Source organism: Nicotiana sylvestris, chromosome 5 (genome assembly GCF_000393655.2).
Source record: "Nicotiana sylvestris chromosome 5, ASM39365v2, whole genome shotgun sequence".
Lineage (NCBI taxonomy): Eukaryota > Viridiplantae > Streptophyta > Magnoliopsida > Solanales > Solanaceae > Nicotiana > Nicotiana sylvestris.
The window spans coordinates 147068597-147090190 of NC_091061.1; the positions used below are offsets into that span (position 1 = coordinate 147068597).

The 21594-nt window shown below is 37.8% G+C and overlaps 2 protein-coding genes across 5 annotated transcripts; both read left to right on the forward strand.

The window, feature by feature from the left end:
- The first annotated feature begins 5106 nt into the window (after window positions 1-5106).
- Window positions 5107-16358, forward strand: LOC104213059 (F-box protein At3g54460). Of its 4 annotated transcripts, none has more exons than XR_707501.2 (9): window positions 5107-5737; window positions 7612-10206; window positions 10297-10510; window positions 10617-10895; window positions 10983-11042; window positions 11128-11258; window positions 11669-11783; window positions 12579-12816; window positions 13867-14003. XR_707501.2 is itself a non-coding variant. In XM_009762467.2 (9 exons), the coding sequence occupies exons 1-8, from the start codon at window positions 5253-5255 to the stop codon at window positions 14011-14013; spliced, it is 4026 nt and encodes a 1341-aa protein (XP_009760769.1). In that variant the 5' UTR covers window positions 5107-5252; the 3' UTR covers window positions 14014-14015; window positions 15849-16358. The 4 variants fall into 4 exon arrangements, 2 of the variants coding, with proteins under 2 accessions (XP_009760769.1, XP_009760772.1); XR_011407703.1 differs by having other exon boundaries at window positions 12579-12830; window positions 13867-13958; XM_009762467.2 differs by lacking the exon at window positions 12579-12816 and adding an exon at window positions 15849-16358 and having other exon boundaries at window positions 13867-14015.
- Window positions 16359-18491: 2133 nt separating this feature from the next.
- LOC138869464 (uncharacterized) lies at window positions 18492-19463 on the forward strand. Its single transcript, XM_070147084.1, has 2 exons — window positions 18492-18634; window positions 18965-19463. The coding sequence occupies exons 1-2, from the start codon at window positions 18492-18494 to the stop codon at window positions 19461-19463; spliced, it is 642 nt and encodes a 213-aa protein (XP_070003185.1).
- Window positions 19464-21594: the final 2131 nt, after the last annotated feature.

Genomic DNA, 21594 nt, shown 5'->3' on the forward strand with positions numbered 1-21594 from the left:
GTCAATAGCTTAGGGGGTAACTTATGTATTTTGCCTTTGGGAAACCATACAACAGGTATTAGCACATATTTTATTCCAACATGTATGTAAATTTAGGCAAAATACATAAGTTACCCCCTAAACTATGGACCAAATCCTTGTGACACTCTTTTTGCGAACAAAGATTATTTTACACTCTCAACCTTTCTAATGTAGCTAAGACACACCTTTTTTATTTTGATCACTTTTTTAGGGAGGTGCATAGTACGCACCAATAAGATTGTAACACACATTATTATATAAAAAATACTTAAAAGTACAATTCTACCCCTAACTATCAAAATATTTTCAATTACTCCATCTTCTTCATCTTCTCCGGCTACCACTAAACCATGGTGATGGCACCACCACCATCAAGACCTCCGAAAGCACTAATTATTTCATAAATCCACCTCTATCCCAAATACAAAGTTCATCTCCAGTTGTCAGAACTACAATCAAGACCCATTAAACCACCAACAAAGGCTAAGAACAAAATCTCAAAAAAATATGGAGAAAATAACCTAGAAATTCGTACAGCTCATAGCGAAACAATAAGACTATATGATATAGCAATAAACAAACTGTCACGATCTAAATCTAGGTGACCGACACCACGGCACACTACCCGAACCAAGTGAACCAACCATATGATGCACCCAAATCATATGCATGAAAACCAATTTAACTGCGGAAGCTCCTTGAAAATCATATACATTTTCAAGTTAAATGATAAAATATTTTTCAATTCGAAATCACACATGACACCTTTCATGATAATAATAATGAGACTAAGTAAAATAAAATATTTTTATGTATGTCGTATACAACCCCATTACTGCAATCTTTTACAACTATCTATGGAGCCTTTATACCAAAGAATAGAATTAAACACTTGGGCTAATACCCGGATAGCATAAATTAAGAAAAATAACATGATAGCTACCACAAAATAGAGGTGGTGCCTTACCATATATCTCAAGAAGAGAGTCATCCTAGTCCTGACCGCATGCCACGTATCATACCTTATCTTGAAATATGTAAAGTAAGCAAGGTCCTGGAGGAGGGCCCTATAAGGGCACAGTACACCACAACAGCACTCAGTAAGTGTCATAGACTCTCTCTAACTTAAGATCTTGGGACAAACTTTATAAAATAATGCACCAATATTTGATATAAAACGATAAGAAATTTTATCAATTCATGACCCTTGTCATTTTAAATAAAAGCCAAGTAAAATATAACCCACAATATAAACTTTTAAAATATTTACATCAATCCAAGATTTTGGATAAAATCATACAAAATCATTCCATTTTCTTTAAGTTATTGAAATCACTTTCGACTCCTTAAGCCTAAACATTAAAAAAAGCATCCTTACCTTTCACTGGGAGTACTATATCATCACCGACATAAGAAGGTCAACTAAGTTATGTACGTAGTGGCAAGTATCATATACCCTACTTGCTCAGGTCATCTCATCGTAGTGTTGTACGAATTGACTCAGTCATGCTAATAATAGCACAAAATAGTACTCTCTCTAGGGAGAGCACTCTGCCGTACTCTATACCACAAAGTGGCCATCTACGCTTATGCCGGCATGTGTAGTTTCATGACAACGAACACAATATATCTGAATTCAATCTCGGTGAACACAAGTAACTCCCAAAACATTTGATACTTCAAAAATAGATTCATAGCATAGTGACTTCAAAAGATCTATTTTTATCAAATCATAACATTTGTAGAAAATCTAAATCATTTGAACAAAAATTAAATAAACCATCTTTTACATGCTAAAACCTTTAGCAATTTAACATCAATCTTAAAAGATACCACAAGTGCTATTCTGCTCATCAATTTCCAAAAGAGATACTTTCCATGAAAACTTATCTTTGGCATTCAAATATGTATACTCTTGTCAATACATAAGTTTTGATAAAAACTTATAACATTTACCTTGAGTGTCATTTTGCCAACAAGATTTAAAATAAAATTTTACAAAATAGCATGACGCTACATATGCAACATAATATTTTAGGGCATGGAGACATCCGTGCTTGTTTGTCCCCACAAGCACGCAAACACATTTGCAAACAACTTAAGTATTAACTCGAAACATGCTTTTAGGGAAAGTCCCTCAAGAAGAGTATGTTTTAATCAACTTACCTCGCTTTCGCTTTATTAACATTCACAAGCTTTCAATCCTCTTCCATCATTCCAATATTAATTAAAATACTCAAACATCACCAACAAGTCGATATCCTACTTACATCAAAATATTGATCAATATCCATATATGACTCATAAATTGGCTACAAGCCTCCAACAACTCAAATCGCCAAATAGATTTACAAGCTAGACCATTCAACTTCATCCTCATATTTTAATACCCATTCAAAGTCATTAATGATACTACATCAGTTGTCCAATGCCACCAAGTTACTATTTATCATCTTCCATACTCAAAACTTGCATAATATACAATTGGGGTGATTACTTAGTTGATCACTTCCATCTTTTGCTAACAAATAATTCCATAGGTTCATTGTATTCAATCAATTTTATCCCCAAGATTCACCATTCATCTTCTCTCTTATTTTCTCAAAAGTACTATTCATGCAATGAACTAGAATTTTATAATCCAATCTTTTAACCATTAAAACTTGTAACAAATGCTTCAAATACTTCTAACTACTCATAATAAACGAGTTTGAAGCATTGAAATTACCTCTAGTAGATCAATATTGAAAAATCACAACTTTGGTGATTTTTGTGTTCTTGAGGATTTAATGATGAAATATAGTATTTGGATGTAAGAATGACTTTAGAACTCATGTATATTGAGTAAGAATCAAACCAAAATATCATTAACAACTTACCTTAGTTGATTGGACTTGATTTGAGCTTAAAATCGCCCCTTCACCTCATGAACCCTAACCCCTAATACTCAAAATACTCTCTTCCCTCGATTTTGTACTTATAGGCCCAGATTTCTGGGTTTCGGATGCGGCCCCAGATGCTTCGCATCCGCAGTTCACTCCTCTTCGAAGCTCGGATGTGGACTCGGACTCTATTGTAGTACTTCACTGCCAGCCTTCGGTAATTTGATCATAACTTCTTGTAGGAATGTCCAAATGACGAACGATTTGAAGCATTAGAAACTAGACTCGAAGAACTTTTATTTGATAGGTTGTAATACACATTACTCCTTATATATATCTAGATATTCTCATCTAAAGTTAGGTCATGTGCGTACTTAATTGGAACTTTAGTCTATTAAGTAATTTCCAACTTGACTTGGACTTAGGGCTATCCTTAGACCCTATATCACTTATGATATGTCTCGTACACTTATTATTATATCCAATTAATATCCATCATATTAATAGTCCTCACCTACATACAAAATAATATAATAAGCACACATCAACTTTCTTAATAGAGCTTAAGCACTTCGAAATTTTTCCGGGGTGCTACACAAACACACAACCCTAATTTCCGTAAAAACAAAATCTTTACCACAATGATATTAAAATCACAATTCAATATCTAAGAATTTAAGCTAATTACCAAAAACCAGAAACAAAATCAATAAAATTATTGTTCAATTTCTGCCCGCCCTGATTACGATTCCATTTAATTAATAAAGCCACTGTTTAGCTTCTGATTTAAGAAGAATTTAGTAAGGAGTATGTGGTAACAATGGAGTCACTAGCGTAGAAATGTAGCTATGGAATAGCTATTGGGAAGAAACGAAAAGGAAGAAAATTTGGGTAGAAGACTAAGGGAGGTATAGAAAAAGGGAAAAGGATTTAAGAAAGAGGAAGACGTGAGGGAGAGGGTGTGGCAGAGGCTAACAGGGGACGACGGTGTTCAGGTGGGGGACAACGAATTGGGGGATGAAGGGCCTGATACCTTTTTTCTCTTTTCTTTTTATCTATTAAAATAAGAAAAATAAAGAAAATCGAATAAAATCTTGACACGTGGGCTTATATAAGGAGTTGGACAGAATATATAGAGGTTTTATGCACTTAGTCTTTTTTGTGAACTACGCGCGGGTCATTTGGCAAAAGTAGTGTGTCTTAGACACACATTGAAAATGTTGAGTGTGTAAAATAAATTTGTCCCCAAAAAGTATATCGCAGGTATTTGGTCCATAGTTCAGGGGTAAACTATGTAGGCGTTTGGACATAGTTGATTATTTTTTTTTTTTGAAAAAAATAGTATTTGTAGTTAAGTTGAAAAATAGTGTTTGAAATTTGCAATTATGTATGAACATGTATTTCACTTGAAAAATGTTACAATTTTGTGAGTGAGGAAAATTTTATTTTTGAAAATTTTGAAAACTTATTTTCGGAATTTTTTCAAAAACTTACAAAATTTCATAGACAAACACATTTTAAAAAAAAATAAATTCGATTTTTTACGGACAAACGAGTCCTATATATTTGCCTAAATTATATTTAGCCTATTAACAACTTTGAAATTTCATATAAGAGAAGGTTAATAAAAAATACGCCATCTGTCTCATATTATGTGTCGTGTTTCTCTTTTACACGCCTCTTAAGAAATATTAATTAGAAAATAGATTGGACTATTCTACCCTTATTTATATCTTAAGATATACTTTCTTCATTGAATATTTATTTTATTTATGTGTTATCTCCATCTTCAAAAACAATGTAATAAGGGTAAAAAAGGAAAAAATAATTAATTTTGTCTTGAAGTTCTAAAATGATAAATAATTTGGAGACAACTATTTTTAGTAACTACGACTGTTAATATGAGACGGAGGGAGTAATACTTTTAACTTTTATAGTATTGGGCTCGTGCTTGGCGCAGACCATCGCGACCTAGTGTAATTAAAGGTTTTTTTTTCACTTTTAGTCTGCGTCCGATATTATTTACATTCACTAACTGAAAAAATATATAAAATTTATATAATTTATATATATATATAACATACAGAATATATACATATACAAAATATATATTTTTTCGGCTATATTTTAAGAGCGGCTATAATGTCATTTTCCCGTAATTTAAATCCAGTTTTAATTTGGCTTTGGTTTATACATTATTTACGAAAAAACTGGGGGGGCACGTGAAACAACGGCTGCTCCTGTTTTCCCTCGTTTATTTCCAATCCTCCATGGATCCCCTTCTCGCTTACACCTCCAAAACCCTAACTTCTGCATGAATTCTTAGTCCATAAGCTTCCAGTTCCAACAATGGAGGTCGAAAATTCAATTGCCGACCACAAGCTCTGCGGTTTCTTCCGTACTGCAGTTAAAATTTCACCACAACCGCACTCCTCCGAGCTCCGTCGCACTCCCCCTGTAAATTCCAAGTGCCATATAGCCGGCGACGGTTCCAATGTCCACTTTGTGTCTGAAAACGACGTCGTATTGTCCCCAATCGGTTCTCGGGAGGAGCAAAACGGCACCGTTCCGACGACGAAGAAGTGGAGGAGAATTGGAATGGTTCATGGTAGTTTAAGCGTGGTGCACCAGTTACACAAGCTTGTAATGCAAAAATGCTTGAGAATTGTTGCTAGGGTTGTTGAGGTTGTGGATCGCGGCGGTGGTGATGATAATGATGATGATGAAGTTAGGGTTGTTGTTTTAGTGGACGTATACTTGCCTATTGCTTTGTGGTCCGGTTGGCAGTTCCCTAAGTCTGGTCCTGCTGCTGCCGCGCTTTTCCGCCATGTCAGGTGCGCATGTTCCTGCCGTTATTTGAGAGATTTGCACAAAAGTACAGCCCAACACCCTACATTGCACCTACATAGCATGTTTTTGCAGCCGCATAACAGTGTTATTTGACACCATCAACCATTTTGCATATTTTTCTACATATTAAATACTAAATCATCAAAACTTTAAAGAATATTAATGGAAAAAATATGATTTTGATTAGGATATCGGAGAAACGTTCAAATCAATGACAATGCAATTAATCCTCTATATAATTATCGTGGGACCAGCTCGGTATATTAGTCGAAGTGCGTGCAAGCTGGCATGTGTAGCACTGTCATAAAACAAAAAGAAAAGAAAAAAAGATAAAGTTCAAATGTACAATTTAGCTGGAAAGAAATAGAAGATGTTCTTAGGAAAGAAGGAATCTCTAGGTGTTGTAAAGTTTAAATATCCAAGAATTAGTTGTGTTGGCAGCTGGCACGCACCTGACTAAATCTACGGGTACTTGCTACATCCCACTAGACCCTATACCCTAAAAAAATATATTTGTACTTATCAAAAAACAAAAATATATATGTAATCAAGAAAAAAGTAACAAATCTATTCATAGTGTTTTCCTTAACAACTAATACACTTATTTGCCGATTATATTTGTTGTTTAGTGCCGCTTAATTCAATAAAACTCATGGGCAATGAGGCGCATGTCTTAATACCTAGCCTTACATTGAAGCACAACTTAAGCAAGGCAAAGCGCCCTCCCTGAGCTTTTCTTAGCTTCATCGCACCTTAAATGAGCCTCTGACTAAAGGATGAAATGTGTAAAACTTTGTGAGCACAAAATGGAAAATCCAACTTGCACATAAAAGCAATTGCAACATGTGTGTCAGAAAATTTAACCACATTGTACTATTTTCTATGAGAGGGCTACACCCTTTTGGATGCCCCAAAGAAAAACTAGAGATAGAGATCCAAGAGACGTCAAGTTTTATAGATGAATTCCTGTGAGGCGTCAATTTTATGAGTAAGCAAGATCGGGTTCATATTTTACAAAGGCATTCTAATTGTGTACTCTATACTTTTGATGTGCAAGGATACAATTAATTTATTTATTAAGTGGGAACTATACTATGTTTTTAAAAAAATACTTATAAACTTAGTGAACTATTAATTTTTGTGCCAAGCCAGGATCATCCAAAAAGAATATATGGTTGAGGTTCTCATTTTCTCCTGGTTATACCGTTATTGGTCCTTTTAATTGATAGAAAACTGTAAGTTTAGTGGAAGGACCTATTCAGCTCTATCGCTAGTCAAGCTACTGATTGCTCATGTGGGTAATTAGGGAACAATAATGGATGATTAACGTTTAAATATACCATTGACACGATAGTCAATCATTTTTTCAGAAATTCAGAATATCAGCAGTACATTAGCAGTGTAGAATAGGTGCTAATGACTTCTCTTCTTTTTCGTTCCTTCCTTTTTAGGTGATGAAGGCTTTAATCTGACAAAATCAAGAGGAAAAAACTTTCCGTTTTATTTTTGCTTTATTATAGTTGGAGTAATTGTGACTTCACTGTGCAATTGCAGCCAAGATCTTATTAAAAAATAATTTTAAAAAGTGTAATTACAGAGATGGACTAAGATATTCTCTTCTATTAAGTATTAGGCTGTCCGAATTTGCAGTAAAGTAAATGATTAATTATTTTAACACCATTACGCCCAGTGAACTGATAAGCTTTCACCAGTGGTACGTAGAATTTCTTGGTGAGTTTGGAGTTTTTCAAAATTGAGTAGCATTTAATTGTCTGTGCAGCTAATGCTAATTTACGTCTTAAATATTTGTTGTAACTGTGCTGACTATGCTAATGAATGTTCAAATATTTCTTTACAGTTGTGACTGGGAAGCTAGGAGTTCTATGCTTCAGTCTGCTAAGCTTGGTGTTGAAAAGGATTTTAGTATTTGGAATCTGTCTGACTGTCATGTTATAGGATGCAAACAGCACTGCAGTGCACCTGACCCTTCCAAGAAAAAGCTCTTTGAGCTCCATGAAATTTTTAAGAGCTTACCAAGTGTAGCAAAGAGGGGAAATCCCGATTCTTTAAGAGTGAATCCCCTTGATAGTAGTAGATCGGGTATATGGGTGGTAACAGATGATATTTTGATCAATATTCTTTCTTCACTTTGTCCTGTTGATCTTCTAAGGGTCTCTGCAACATGTCGGCATTTAAGATTTCTTGCTGCATCAATCATGCCATGTATGAAACTTAAATTGTTTGCTCATCAGCAGGCTGCAGTTGACTGGATGTTACAGCGTGAGCACAATGTTGAATTATTACAGCACCCACTGTACATGGATTTTGTCACTGAAGATGGGTTTGCTTTTTATATAAATGCTGTTTCTGGTCAAATAGCCACAGGTCAGGCTCCTAAAATCAAGGATTTCCATGGGGGAATGTTCTGTGATGAGCCTGGCCTCGGTAAAACTATTACTGCTCTTTCTCTCATTCTGAAGACTCAGGGAACACTGCCAGAGCCACCAGATGGTGCACAAATTATCTGGTGTATGCATAATACTGACCAGAGGTGTGGTTATTATGAGCTTAGTAGTGAAAATACAATCAGTTCGGGGTTTTCATCAGCAAGTAGAGCTACTGGACTCAATGGCCGTAGGGGACATTTATCTTTAGATAAACTAACCCCAACAAAAAGCTTAGACTTCCCCACTTCAATTGGATCCACGGTTGTTAATTCAGCTGATCACATAGCAGCTGCAGAAATTAGTTCATGTACAGTCATGCGCTCCACTCCAGCTAGGTATGCTGTGAGGTGCACCAGTAACTTTAGCCAGATAAAAAAAAATCTTATGTATGCATATGAAAATGAAGGGACATCTCTCTTTCCTGAGAGGAATTCTAGGAAAGACTCGAAAAAAAGAAAGCGTGCTTCCAACAACCAACAAAGAAGCTTGACATATGCGAAACCTGGTTATTCAAAAAAAAATTCTCGTGGTAGTAAGAGGTTTTGTGAGCCTTCTGCTGAGAACTATGTGATCAACGAAACCTGGATCCAATGTGATGCTTGTCAGAAATGGCGGAGGCTTACAGAAGCTGGTGTTGTAGATGCTACTACTGCATGGTTCTGCAGTATGAATACTGATCCATTATATCAGAGTTGTCGTGTTGCAGAAGACTCTTGGGATCATAAGCAGCATATCACTTGCCTTCCAGGATTCCATACCAAAGGAACACCTGGGGGACTGGAAGAAAATATATCATTTTTTACCAGTGTGCTGAAGGATAATTGCTCAGTTATGGATTCAAAAGCAAAGAAGGCTCTAATTTGGTTAGCTAAGCTGTCACCGCAGAAGCTGTTAGAAATGGAAACAATTGGGGTGGGGCAACCCGTCATACAGACCTCAGTAGGAGTTCCTTATGCCTATCATAAAATATTTCAAGCCTTTGGTCTTGTCAAGAAGGATGAAAAGGGTACAACTAAGTGGTACTATCCTAGAGGTCTTGTGAACCTGGTATTTGATTTAGATGCGTTAAGGGTAGCTCTATGTAAGCCTCTGGATTCATTTAGGATGTATTTGTCTCGAGCTACTTTAGTTGTTGTTCCTTCAAATCTAGTTGATCATTGGAGAGGTCAAATTGAGAGGCATGTAAGACAAGGGCAGTTGAGAGTTTTTGTCTGGACTGATTATAAAAGGCCTTCTGCACATAATCTTGCTTGGGATTATGATATAGTTATAACTACATTCAGTCGTCTAAGTGCTGAGTGGAGCCCCAAAAAGAGAAGTGTATTGATGCAAGTTCATTGGCTGAGAATTATATTAGATGAAGGTCACACCCTTGGTTCAAGTCTAAGTTTGACCAACAAATTGCAAATGGCTGTTTCCCTGCGGGCTACAAATCGCTGGTTGTTAACTGGAACACCAACTCCTAACACCCCTAGTAGCCAGCTTTCTCATCTGCAACCCTTGCTTAAGTTCCTCCATGATGAAACTTATGGACAGAATCAGAAAGCCTGGGAAGCTGGTATTCTTAGGCCATTTGAAGCAGAGATGGAAGAGGGCCGGTCACGTTTGCTACAATTACTTCACAGGTGCATGATCAGTGCCAGGAAAAAAGATTTGCAGAATATTCCCCCATGCATCAAGAAAATGATATTCTTAAATTTTACTGAAGAACATGCGAGAAGTTACAATGAGTTGGTAGAAACCGTGCGGAGGAATATACTAATGGCAGACTGGAATGATCCTTCTCATGTTGAGAGTTTGCTGAACCCTAAACAGTGGAAATTCCGAAGTACTACCATCAGAAATGTAAGACTCTCGTGCTGTGTAGCAGGACATATCAGAGTGACAGAGGCAGGTGATGATATTCAAGAAACTATGGATATTTTAGTTGAGGATGGTCTGGATCCGACTTCACAGGAGTATGCGCTGATAAGATATCACCTTTTATATGGTGGGAATTGCATGAGGTAAGTCACAACCTCTGAGATCATTTGTGGCATGATTTCGTTAGATTAAATGCATCATGATTTTGACGTTTTCTAAAATAATATATGTAGGTGTCAAGCATGGTGTCGTCTACCTGTGGTTACACCTTGTAAGCATCTATTATGCCTTGATTGTGTTTCTTTAAATAGTGAGAAGTGTACAATTCCTGGCTGTGGTAACTTGTATGAGATGCAAAGTCCTGAAATACTGACGCGTCCTGAAAATCCTAATCCAAAGTGGCCTGTTCCAAAGGATCTGATTGAGTTACAGCCATCTTATAAGCAGGTAGGTCTAATTTTTAGGACATACTGATTGGTGGCCTAGTTTGTAGTTAATTTTTTTATTTATCCCATAGCGAACTACTTCTAATGTTATCATTATTCTTCTGAAGGATGACTGGAATCCTGATTGGCAATCAACATCGAGCAGTAAAGTTGCTTACCTTGTTGAAAGGTTAAAAGAAATACAGGAAGCTAATAGGATGATTATTAACTCCAACGAGGACGGAAGTGTCGAGGCTGTTAGTGGATCTCATGGGAAAAGCAATTTCAGCAAGTTTTCATCCCAAGGGTATTTGGTTGGGTCATCAAATGATTTCTGCAATTTAATTCCAGAGAGAGTTATCATATTTTCTCAGTTTCTGGAGCACATACATGTAATTGAACAGCAGGTAACTCTTACTTAATTGTGAGATTTTCTGATTAGTATGTTTATTATTATGTGATGGTCTGATTATTCCATTTTCTTCTCCTGGTAGTTAGCCGTTGCTGGTATCCGTTTTGCCAGTTTGTATAGTCCAATGCCTTCTGTCAACAAGGTATTGCAGTTTAACCACTCATGATTTTCATGATTGTCTTTATTAGGTATTTCCGTGGCAATTTAGTTATTTTCGCATGATTCAGGTGAAAGCACTGGCGACATTTCAGCATGATGTTGACTGCATGGCTCTATTAATGGATGGAAGTGCAGCTTTAGGTCTTGATCTGAGCTTTGTAACACATGTCTATTTAATGGAACCAATATGGGACAAAAGGTAATAGATACATTAAGCCTGTTCTGACCTTATGACTAGACTTCATGTTTGTTTCCTTGTAATGCCTTTGGAAGAAGCCCATGGTGATACAGATGCAGAATTTTTTGTTTTAAAGAAAAATCTGCTAGTAACTGAACTGGAAATCCACACCTTTCTTGGGGGGAAAAAGTTCCATACAGTGAACCTCCTACCCACCCCCACCCCCTGGGGGGGGGGAGGCAAAAAACTCTGAGTATGTTAATGAATCTGCTTGCGTTCAACCAACCTCTTTTTTTTGAATAAACAGTTCAACCCGTTGCTCTTATACTTTATTTTGCTATTGTTCTCTGAGAATAAAGAAGCTAGCCTGCCATGTGTCTGGACAGCTTTCTAACACATAATATTATTTGACTTTTCGTGATACTTATCAGTATGGAGGAACAGGTGATCAGTCGTGCTCATCGGATGGGTGCTATACGCCCTATTCACGTGGAAACACTGGCGATGAGTGGCACAATTGAGGAGCAAATGTTGAAGTTCTTACAGGTATTATTTTCTGTCTCTAATGAACGTTACAGTGATTTGGATTAATCCTTTGATCAGTGATCTGCATTAATTTCATTTGCCAAACTGATATCATTCTGATTTCTTAGTTCATACATCAGAAGTCCCATTTTATTATTATGATCAACGTATAGGGTGGTTATTGCCTTATTGGTATGCAGAAGACTAAACGATATTGTGGGTGATTTCCTTGCTAGATTTTCTGCCCTAGCAAATTTTGAATTTTTTTTAATCTGGATGTCTGTTCCAATTAATACTCCTTCCATAACAGGAAAACTCAAATAACCCATTTGAGCATGAATCTGAACTACAGTATTTGCAAAAACTAGTTTTTAACCATGGGTATTTGCTACTAAATTTCAGTAAATGATTATGTGATAAAGAAATGAACCTTGGGCCTAACTCAATCCCAAAATCGTGAGGGTTGCCCGAGATCATGTAAGGAGACCAAAGAACCTCATCCCCACCGATGTAGCCAACAACCCCCCACCCCCACCCCAGCGTGGACAACGTAATATGGGGGCCCAACATCGGGTAAACAATGAATTGGGATGGGTCTAGCTCTGATACCGTGTAGAAGAAATGGATGTTGGGCCTAACTCAACCCCAAAAGCTAAATACTGGTTGAGTGGTTTTAAGGTGTATTTCACTTGAGATACTGATTCCACTCACAAATTTTCAGCTTTCACAAACTTTTTTCCAAGTGAAGTTCATGTTCAAACACAATTTTCCATAGATTTTTGTCTAAAAAAAAAACATTTTTCTCAACTTCTAAAGTGGGCGTGGCCCCCATGGAGGACAAGATGCGGGAGTCGAGACGTTCGGGCACGTAAAGAGGAGAAGCATTGATGCTCTTGTCAGGAGATGTGAGAGGCTGGCCATGGTGGGTTTGAGAAGAGGTCGAGTTAGGCCAAAGAAATATTGGGGAGAGATAGACATGATATGGCGCGGATTCAGCTTACTGAGGACATGAACCTTGATAGGAAGATATGGAGGTCGAGGATTATGGTAGGAGGTTAGTAGGTAGTTGTAAGTTTCTCCTTTTCTTACCAGTTACTTTAGTAGCACTCAGGTTCCTGCATATGCTTTAGTAGATCGTTACTTCGTCATGTGATTTAGTTAGCTGTTATCGTTATCGTATTTCCTGTTGTTAGTGTTTAGTACTACTAATTCCCCCCCCCCGGTTTCTTCTTCTTCTTCTCACTCTTTCTAAGCCAATGGTCTATTGGAAACCGCCTCTCTACCTTCACTAAGTAGAGTCTACTGGATTTTTTGTTGTTGTTGTTTTCTCAACTTCTACTTCAAATATTTTGTTTCACCTTCACCTAATATATGGTCCAAAACCTACTTTGTGTATAGAGCCTAGTTGTGTGTATTGTGATAAGTTGGTGTACTTATGTATTCTCTTAGAAAATGGTTAGAGTCCAGTGTTTTTCTAAGTGAAGAGCTTAAATGTGACAATGCAGCTAACATTTCAAGCATACACACAGATTTCATTGAAGTGAAAGATGCAATCCACTGAGAATACAAAAGATTGGCCTATACTACAGTTTAGGACTTAAAACTTTAAGATGTCTATAATATAAACCTAATAATTACACCTTTCTTACAAGTGCTTCATCAATTAGTCTCATGGAAAATAAAACTTTAAGCAAGTAAGATCAATTACAATTTATGTTCAGCATGTTATATATGTCCCATAAAACATCAAACTAAGCATGAAATACCAGTCCCGAGGTTAATTTATCGTTAATTTCAGTCTGCAGTTTTAATTTCAGCATGTCTTACTAATATTATTAAGGATTACAGTAGGAATAGAATCCATTACAGTACTCATATCAGTAAAAATAAAAAACAAAATAGAAGAAAGGAAAATCAAAGCAGTAGTCTAATAAAGAAGAACAAGAAAGCCAGAAAATGGAAAAGAGAGCAGCACAATCATTGAAGTGAATAAAGAGGAGAATAGAGAAAAGCTAAACTGGAAGAAGAAGAGGAAATTGAGATCATCCAACTGGGAACTTGTTTATGCGATTGCATATTTACAGTTTTGGAATATCTTTTGTAGGAGGCTGATGAAGGTAGGAGTTTGTTGAAGGAAGAATGTGGTAAGCTAGGTCATGATGGGGCACGAGCACCACGTACATTACATGATTTTGCTGAAAGTAATTATCTCGCTCACCTTAACTTTGTTCGGACCAGTTCCAAGGCGTGAAGGTACAAAATATAACCATACGACTAATTCCAAGTTCAAGTAACAGTACTTATTCTGTCTGTGCATGCATAGATATGTTTTTTTTGCTGCTGCTATTATGTAATTAACTTTCAACAACAACAACAACAACAACCCACTTTGTTCGGACCAGTTCCAAGACCAATGTAATTAACTTTCGTGCTCTGAAAATCTTCTACTTTTAGAAAATTATGTGGCTTTTTGGAGCTCGTACTCATGGTTTGTGCATTTTGGACCGAAGAGATTGACATTATGACCCCTATTAGCATTTTTTGTGTTATTGCTTCGTTGTTTTACAGAGGACGCAAATATCACATAGAGTATACACTAAGAGAATGTCGCTTGAGATTGTTGTCTTCCGTAAACCTCCAAATACATTGGTCCTTTAGCACAATACTGTGACGATTGAAAAGTTAAACCGAGACAAGATAGACCTAACTCACATGGAAAAAAGTTGTCTCAAAAAACTTATAATTTTCTCATAAACCATGCATGATTTCCCGAAGAACAAACACAATGGAAGCAGAGAATCCATTTAGTCAGCACTAATTAGTTGTGGTACAGGTTTATTTTCATTATACTTCTACTCGGCCACATACTTGTTGAGAGAATTTCAAGTTTGGTTGAAGATTTTTTTTTGTCATATACTGGTTGAAGAATCTCTAGTTATAGAGAACTCCAATTTATATTTTAGTTGTCTTAGCAGACAAATTATGAACTATTGAGATGAGATCGGCTTGCTTAACATATATTTGCATAGCAAGCCTACTAGTTGGAGGGATGGTTGATGAATTTAGTGATTGAAGTAAATGAGGGTTCACCTATTTATGGGACTAATTAGTGCTCCCTCTATTTCGTTTTATGTGACACTCTTTCTTATTAGTCCATTTCAAAGAGTAAAATACATTTCTATATTTGGAAACAATTTAACTTTAACCTTCTCATTTTATCCTTAATGAAAATCTTTAGAGTCACACAAATGTTATGATATGTTTAAGACTACATGATCACAAAATTGGAACAATATAGAGAAGATTAGAATGGCCACTTCCTGAAGAAAAAAAACTGACATGCTTAAGACCACAAGTTTCAGAAATCTTCGTTTCTTTCTTAAGCTCTTTGTCAGATCAAACTGTAGTAACATAAATTAGAACATTGGTTGTAGCATCCAGTTAGAATTATGTATTTCTTGAATATAAGTTTGACAATCTGAACTTGAAAACCTTATCGAGCTTGCTCCTACAAAATATTGGTGAGTAAGTTGTTTTGCTGCTGTGCCGCCTGATGTTCTGAGAATCCTTTCGATTTCCGGATGATTCAGCTTTTGGTTACTCACATTGAGTCCTTTTTAATACTATATAGTATATACTATATCTTTAGGTACTTTTATCTCTTCCTCTTAAAATTCATGTCCCGCAAGAAAACAGTTGCATTCTGACCTTAAACCAAAAACAGTTCCATTCTGTACATCACTATATTGTGTATTTCCGTATTTAGAAACTAGTAGTGTGTCCAAGATGAAAGTCCTGGTATGAAGGTCTGAGAGTTACAAAAGCACTGCTAGGTTTCTCGTGTGAATTTAATTGTAGCCAAAAGAAGTCATGGTTCCTGCATCTAAATTATTCTGTCTGTCACCATTGCCTTTAAGCGCCTTTGTTTCCATGACCAGAGGATGATTTCCTGCATTGATACCTGCTGTTTGCTTACGTGGGTTTTGCATGATTTTGCTGTGCTTTTGACTTTAGATAGGATAGGGGGAAAAAGGGAAAAGAAAAAAGCCCTAGGGACATTAACCTCCTTTAATTGTCATTTAACAGGTTCATGTAGAACCTTGTGAACCTGCAACCTCCAATTAGCAGCGGTGAAAACTTAATTATAGCCCCACGGATTATACTTTATTTTGGGCGAGTACCCATAATTTCCAGGTAGTTGGTAGCTGATTTGATTTATGGTAATCGGTGGCTGATTCCATTGTTTTGATGAACTGGCACTGGAGGATCTTGGCTATCAAAGACTGGCTATCTGATCTGCCGTACAGAGGTTGTGCCAAGACTAATAACTCTCTTTATGCTATTGTAGCCCTTCCAGATAATTTGTCGCTACTTTTATTCTACTGGCGCCGGAGAATTCAGGCATTCTATGTGGTAACCTGAAGTTCTTCAATGGCATCCCACTTAGAATAGGTAGTTGATATTTGTACATGTATTCATCTGTTCAGAGGAATTCCACTAGTGTTGTATATGCTGAATTTTTTTTCTATTGAATCTTTCATTTTTGGAAAAAAATTCAGTGCATCCATGAAATTGAAATTGATCATTTTTGCTGAATCTCTGGGCATCCATGTGCACATCTTGTTTTCCTGTCTAAGCTTATAAATTTTTCCTGCACCTCGATTGTTGTATCAGTTAGGAGTAGAGGGAGAAAGTAAAGAGGTGAATCGTGAATGAACAAATAGGGAATATGGGAAGTGTTGCTTACTTTCTTTCTTTGATTAGGGGGAAAAGAGAAATGTTTTTGACTCTCCGCTACCAGGACCAAAAGGAGGAATAAAAGTGCTCTCTATTGGGAAATGTGCCAAGTTTCTCCTCTCTCTCCTCTTTCCCCTCCAAAGCTCCGGCATAGCCTTTTCCGATGAAGCACCTATATTTGCCTAGCTATGGATCGGGGGCTCACTTTTGTTTCAAGCGAGAAAACTTTTCAGTTAGTATTAATGAGGAAGTTGCTAGATGGTTTGTTATTACAGAGCGTAGCAGGAGATTCACAAGCAAGATTAAGATTAACGAGAGTAACCTTCGATGGGTATGTGAAGCTCTGATTCAAGCTTCGCTACAGACTGGTAACAAGTGTAGGAGATGGGGAAGGAAGATACAAGCTTATACTTTTAGAGTAATACAGAATTTCAACAGCTATGGGAGGTTTATCAGAGTCGAATCTATCTTAGGGGAATACAAGGCTGCAATCATTATTCCAGAAAGCAGTTACAATAAAGGATAGGGAGGCATAGCAAGGAAGATACAAGGCTATTTAGGGGCATATGTGGACCCAAGATTTTATCTTGCCGACGAGTTCAGGTCCTATATGGAAGCTGCTAAGATTACTCGATGGCCATCAGAAATAAGTGCTGCAGTAGGGGAAAAGCAGGATCCAATGGTGGAGGAAATTGGCAATGAAACTTTCTTGTCGACGTGTCTCATAGGCCAATTCAATGACCCCTTCAACTTTAGCCCAAACTCTGTGGTGATTCAAAAATGGTTCGCTGGCAGATGGCAGGTCACAGCTGGGCTCAGAGTCACGCCGATCAGCCACAATCAGTTTCTGTTCGAGTTTCTATCCAGGCTAGAAGCAAACAGAGTCATAGCTGGTGACTGGTTTTGGAATGGAAGGAGATTGTCCCTGGAATGGTGGTCTCCGGTGGCCGGAACAGTGATGACAAGGGAAAAATCAGAGCATAGATGGGTGAGAGCTTTCGGAATCCCACTCCACGCATGGACTTCAAGTACATTCAAATTCATCGGCGACAAGTGTGGTGGTTTCGTCGGAATTGATGAGGATACCAAGCATAAAGTGCATCCGTTCTGGGCTCGTATTTGTGTGAAGAATGACAAGGATGAACTTCCAAAAAACCTGGAGTTGATCAAGGAAGACTGGGGCTTCGAAATTTCATTATTAGAAAACCACTTTGCTAAAATCAGGCCGGCCGGAGCTTCTTCATTTGTCGGAGCAAAAGGGTCACATGCAGAAGCTGGTACCTCGACCCTTGCACCAAGGCAGCAGTCACTTACGTAGGAGGAAACCCTAGCAGCTTTAATTTGAAAAAGGATTAACATACCTGTTAATCCAAAGGGTAAAGGTTTAATTGTACCAGTGGATAATGAAGGGAGTGGGTCCAATATTACTATTAAAAAACTGGGCTTGGAAGCTGACCAAAGTTATTATAAAAAAGGCCCAAAAAGAAAAGCCCAAGTGAAGGAATCAAAGCTATTAAAAGAAAAGACCATCTGGAGGGTTATTGGCCACAAGCCCAACCCTTATGTGAATAAGTTTAAAGCCTTGGTGGCTCCTTCTCTCGACTCTGAAGAAATTAAGACATTCTCTCGACTCTGAAGAAATTAAGACATAGGAGCCCTCCATAGCTCCCCTGCAAGAGCAAAACTCAGATACCAGTCTCTCAGGTGCAGATGACGAAGCCACTCCACATCCAAGAATCCATAAACCATTGTGCATCAATTCCCAGAATATGGATTTGGTTCCGGTAAGCAGTTCTGACATAGACTTCTCCTCCCAAGCAGTCTATGAAGCTCTGCCATTGACATGGAGAAGGGGGGCCCAGTCAGCAAATTGATAAACCATCCATTATTGAGACCTCGAAGTGGACTAAAATAACCATAGTTAAGGCATGCAAGGCTTTCAGAATTAATGTGGCCGGGTGCGAGCATGATCTCTTAGGTTTAATATTGCGAATGGAGCAAAGGAGACAAGCTCAAATTCAACAGCAGGAGTCACAACAAAAATCAGGGAAATGGAAGAAAACTAAAGGAGAAGGGGAAAGAAAAAGGTTACTCTTTGGGATCAACTATGACAGAAAAGGGCAACATGACAGTGGGTAAAAGGGTAGGCACTACAAATCCTTCTCTGGATGAAGCTTAAAATCCTGAGTTGGAATGTGAGGGGGTTGAATGAGGAGGAGAAAAAGAGCACTATTAAATCTCTCATTCAAAAATGGAGGGTGGATATCTTATGTCTGCAGGAAACAAAGATTGAAGACTGGTCCAACAGAGTGACTCAACAATAATGGGGTAACATGTGGGCTGATTGGGTTGAATTAAAGGCAAGTGGAATTAGGAGAGAGATTGTAATGATTTGGGACAAAAGGCAAATGGAATAGAATAGACCCTCATCTGGGTTACTACTCCATCTCATGTATGCTTGAAAGCACCCAAGAGGAATTTAGGTGGTGCTTCACAGGTGTTTATGGACCTCACTCTAATCCAGAGAGGGAGGTGATGTGGAATGAAATTGCAGGTGTGAGGGGATTATGGGAAGGCCTCTGGGTCATAGGTGGGGACTTTAATGTTTGTAGGTTTGTACACGAGAGATTGAATTGTACCAGAAGATCCAGAGCTATGAGATCATTCTCCGAAATGATACAAGACCTTGATGTCATGGATTTACCCCTCCAAGGAGCTCATTACACCTGGTCGAAAGGTGACAATTCCTTACAAGCTTCTAGAATTAATTGGTTTCTTATCTGCCCTGAATGGAATGATTCATTTAAAGATGTGAGACAAATTGCTCTACCCAAGGTGATCTCAGATCACATGCCAATTTTATTGGAGAGTGGGGACTTGGATGCAACCCCTTCTTATTTCAAGTTTGAGAACATGTGGCTGCAATCTGAAGGTTTCATTGACAAACTGAAGAATTGGTGGTAGAGTTACAATTTCTCTGGTAGAGCAGACTTCATACTTTTGCAAAAGTTAAAAAGCTTGAAGAAGGATATCGCCCGATGGAACAAAGAAGAATTTGGGAAGGTAGAAACTAGGAAAACCAGAGCTATAGATGAGCTAATGGCACTCGAACAAACGACAGAAGGTAGACAACAGACTTTAACCGAGTCCAATCAAATGATGAGCCTGAGGGTGGAGCTTCAACAGCTAGCCAAAGCAGAAGAGATATCATGGAGGCAGAAATCAAGGTGTCAATGGCTTAAGGAAGGTGACAGAAACACTAAATATTTCCAAAAGATTGCAAACTCACAAAGAAGGAAAAAAATGCATAGACAGACTCTTAGTTGGCAATGAAATTATAGAGGATAAGGAGCTTATAAAAGCGGAGATACTGTATTTTTATGGAAAACTATACACAGAACAGGAGAATTGGAGACCCTCTATAAACTTTGAAAGCATCGCAACCATTACAACAGAAGAGAAGAATGGTCTGGAAGCACCTTTTGATGAAGAGGAGGTACTAGCAGCTATACAATCAAGTGCACCAGACAAGGCACCAGGACCAGATGGGTTTATTATGGCCTTTTACCAGCACTCTTGGGAATTCATCAAACATGACATCCTCGTAGCCATGAGTCACTACCATCAACATTGTTGGATGGTCAGGTCATATAATGTTTCTTTCATTGCATTAATCCTAAAGAAAAAGGGGCTATGGAGTTAAGGGACTACAAGCCAATTAGTCTCATCAGTAGTGTGTATAAGATCATAGCCAAGGTTCTAGCAAAAAGATTGAAAAGAGTGCTGGAGAGTCTGGTGTCAAACCAGCAGAATGCATTCATTAAGGGGAGACAGATTACAGATGCCTCACTGATAGCAAACTGTGCAAGTTGGACATTGAAAAAGCTTTTGATCAAGTGAATTGGTCATATCTCATTTCTATTCTCAGACAGATGGGATTTGGGGAAAGATGGATCAAATGGATTAAATTTAACATGTCCATTGTCAAGTATTCAATTCTGATTAATAGGAGTCTAGCAGGTTTCTTTTCCCCTCAAAGAGGCTTCAGGCATGGTGACCCTCTCTCACCATTTCTATTCATATTTCCAATAGAAGGACTGAGAAGAATGTTGGACAAAGCAAAGCAGATGCAGTGGCTGAATGGCTTTAATGTGGGGAGGACCTGCACAGTCAACATCTCACACCTGCTATACGCTGATGACACCTTGATTTTCTGTGGGGTAGACAGAAATCAGGTGCTCTATTTAAATCAAACTCTTCTTCTTTTTGAAGCTGTTTCAGGTTTACACATTAACATGCTCAAAAGTGTGATTTACCCTGTAAATGAGGTACAAAACCTAGAAGAATTGGCAGAGATACTGGGCTGCAGCATTGGGACCTTCCCAACTACCTACCTGGGACTCCCTTTAGGAGCTAAATTCAAACCAGATGCTGTATGGAGTGAGGTCATTGAAAAGTTTGAGAAGAAGCTTGCTTCCTGGAAGTTGCAGTATTTATCTATGGGTGGCAGACTGACTTTGATCAATAGTGTCCTAGACAACATTCCCACCTACTGTATGTCATTATTTCCAATGAGCAGTAAGATTTTGAAACAACTTGATAAAATAAGAAGAAATTTTCTATGGGAAGGGAATAGCGGTGATCACAAATTTCACCAGGTTAAGTGGTCTAAAGTTTTATTACCAAAGCACCAAAGTGGACTGGGTATCAAGGATTTAGCTTTGCAGAATAAATGCTTATTAATGAAGTGGCTATGGAGGTACACTCAGGAGAATAACTGCTTGTGGAAGGAAGTTGTCAATGCCAAACACGGTGTACAGAACCACTGGTGCACTAAACAATCAAGAGCACCACATGGAGTTGGAGTTTGGAAACATATTTGTAAACATTGGGAGGAGTTCTCACAGAATATGCACTTTGTAGTTGGGAATGGACATCATATCAAGTTCTGGAAGGCTAAGTGGCTGGGCAGCCCAACTTTAATGTATGCCTATCCTGCACTGTATTAGATAGCCAAAGAGCATGACTCAACAATATGCCAATACATGGAAGATAACACTTGGAACATAATTTACAGAAGGAACCTACAAGATTG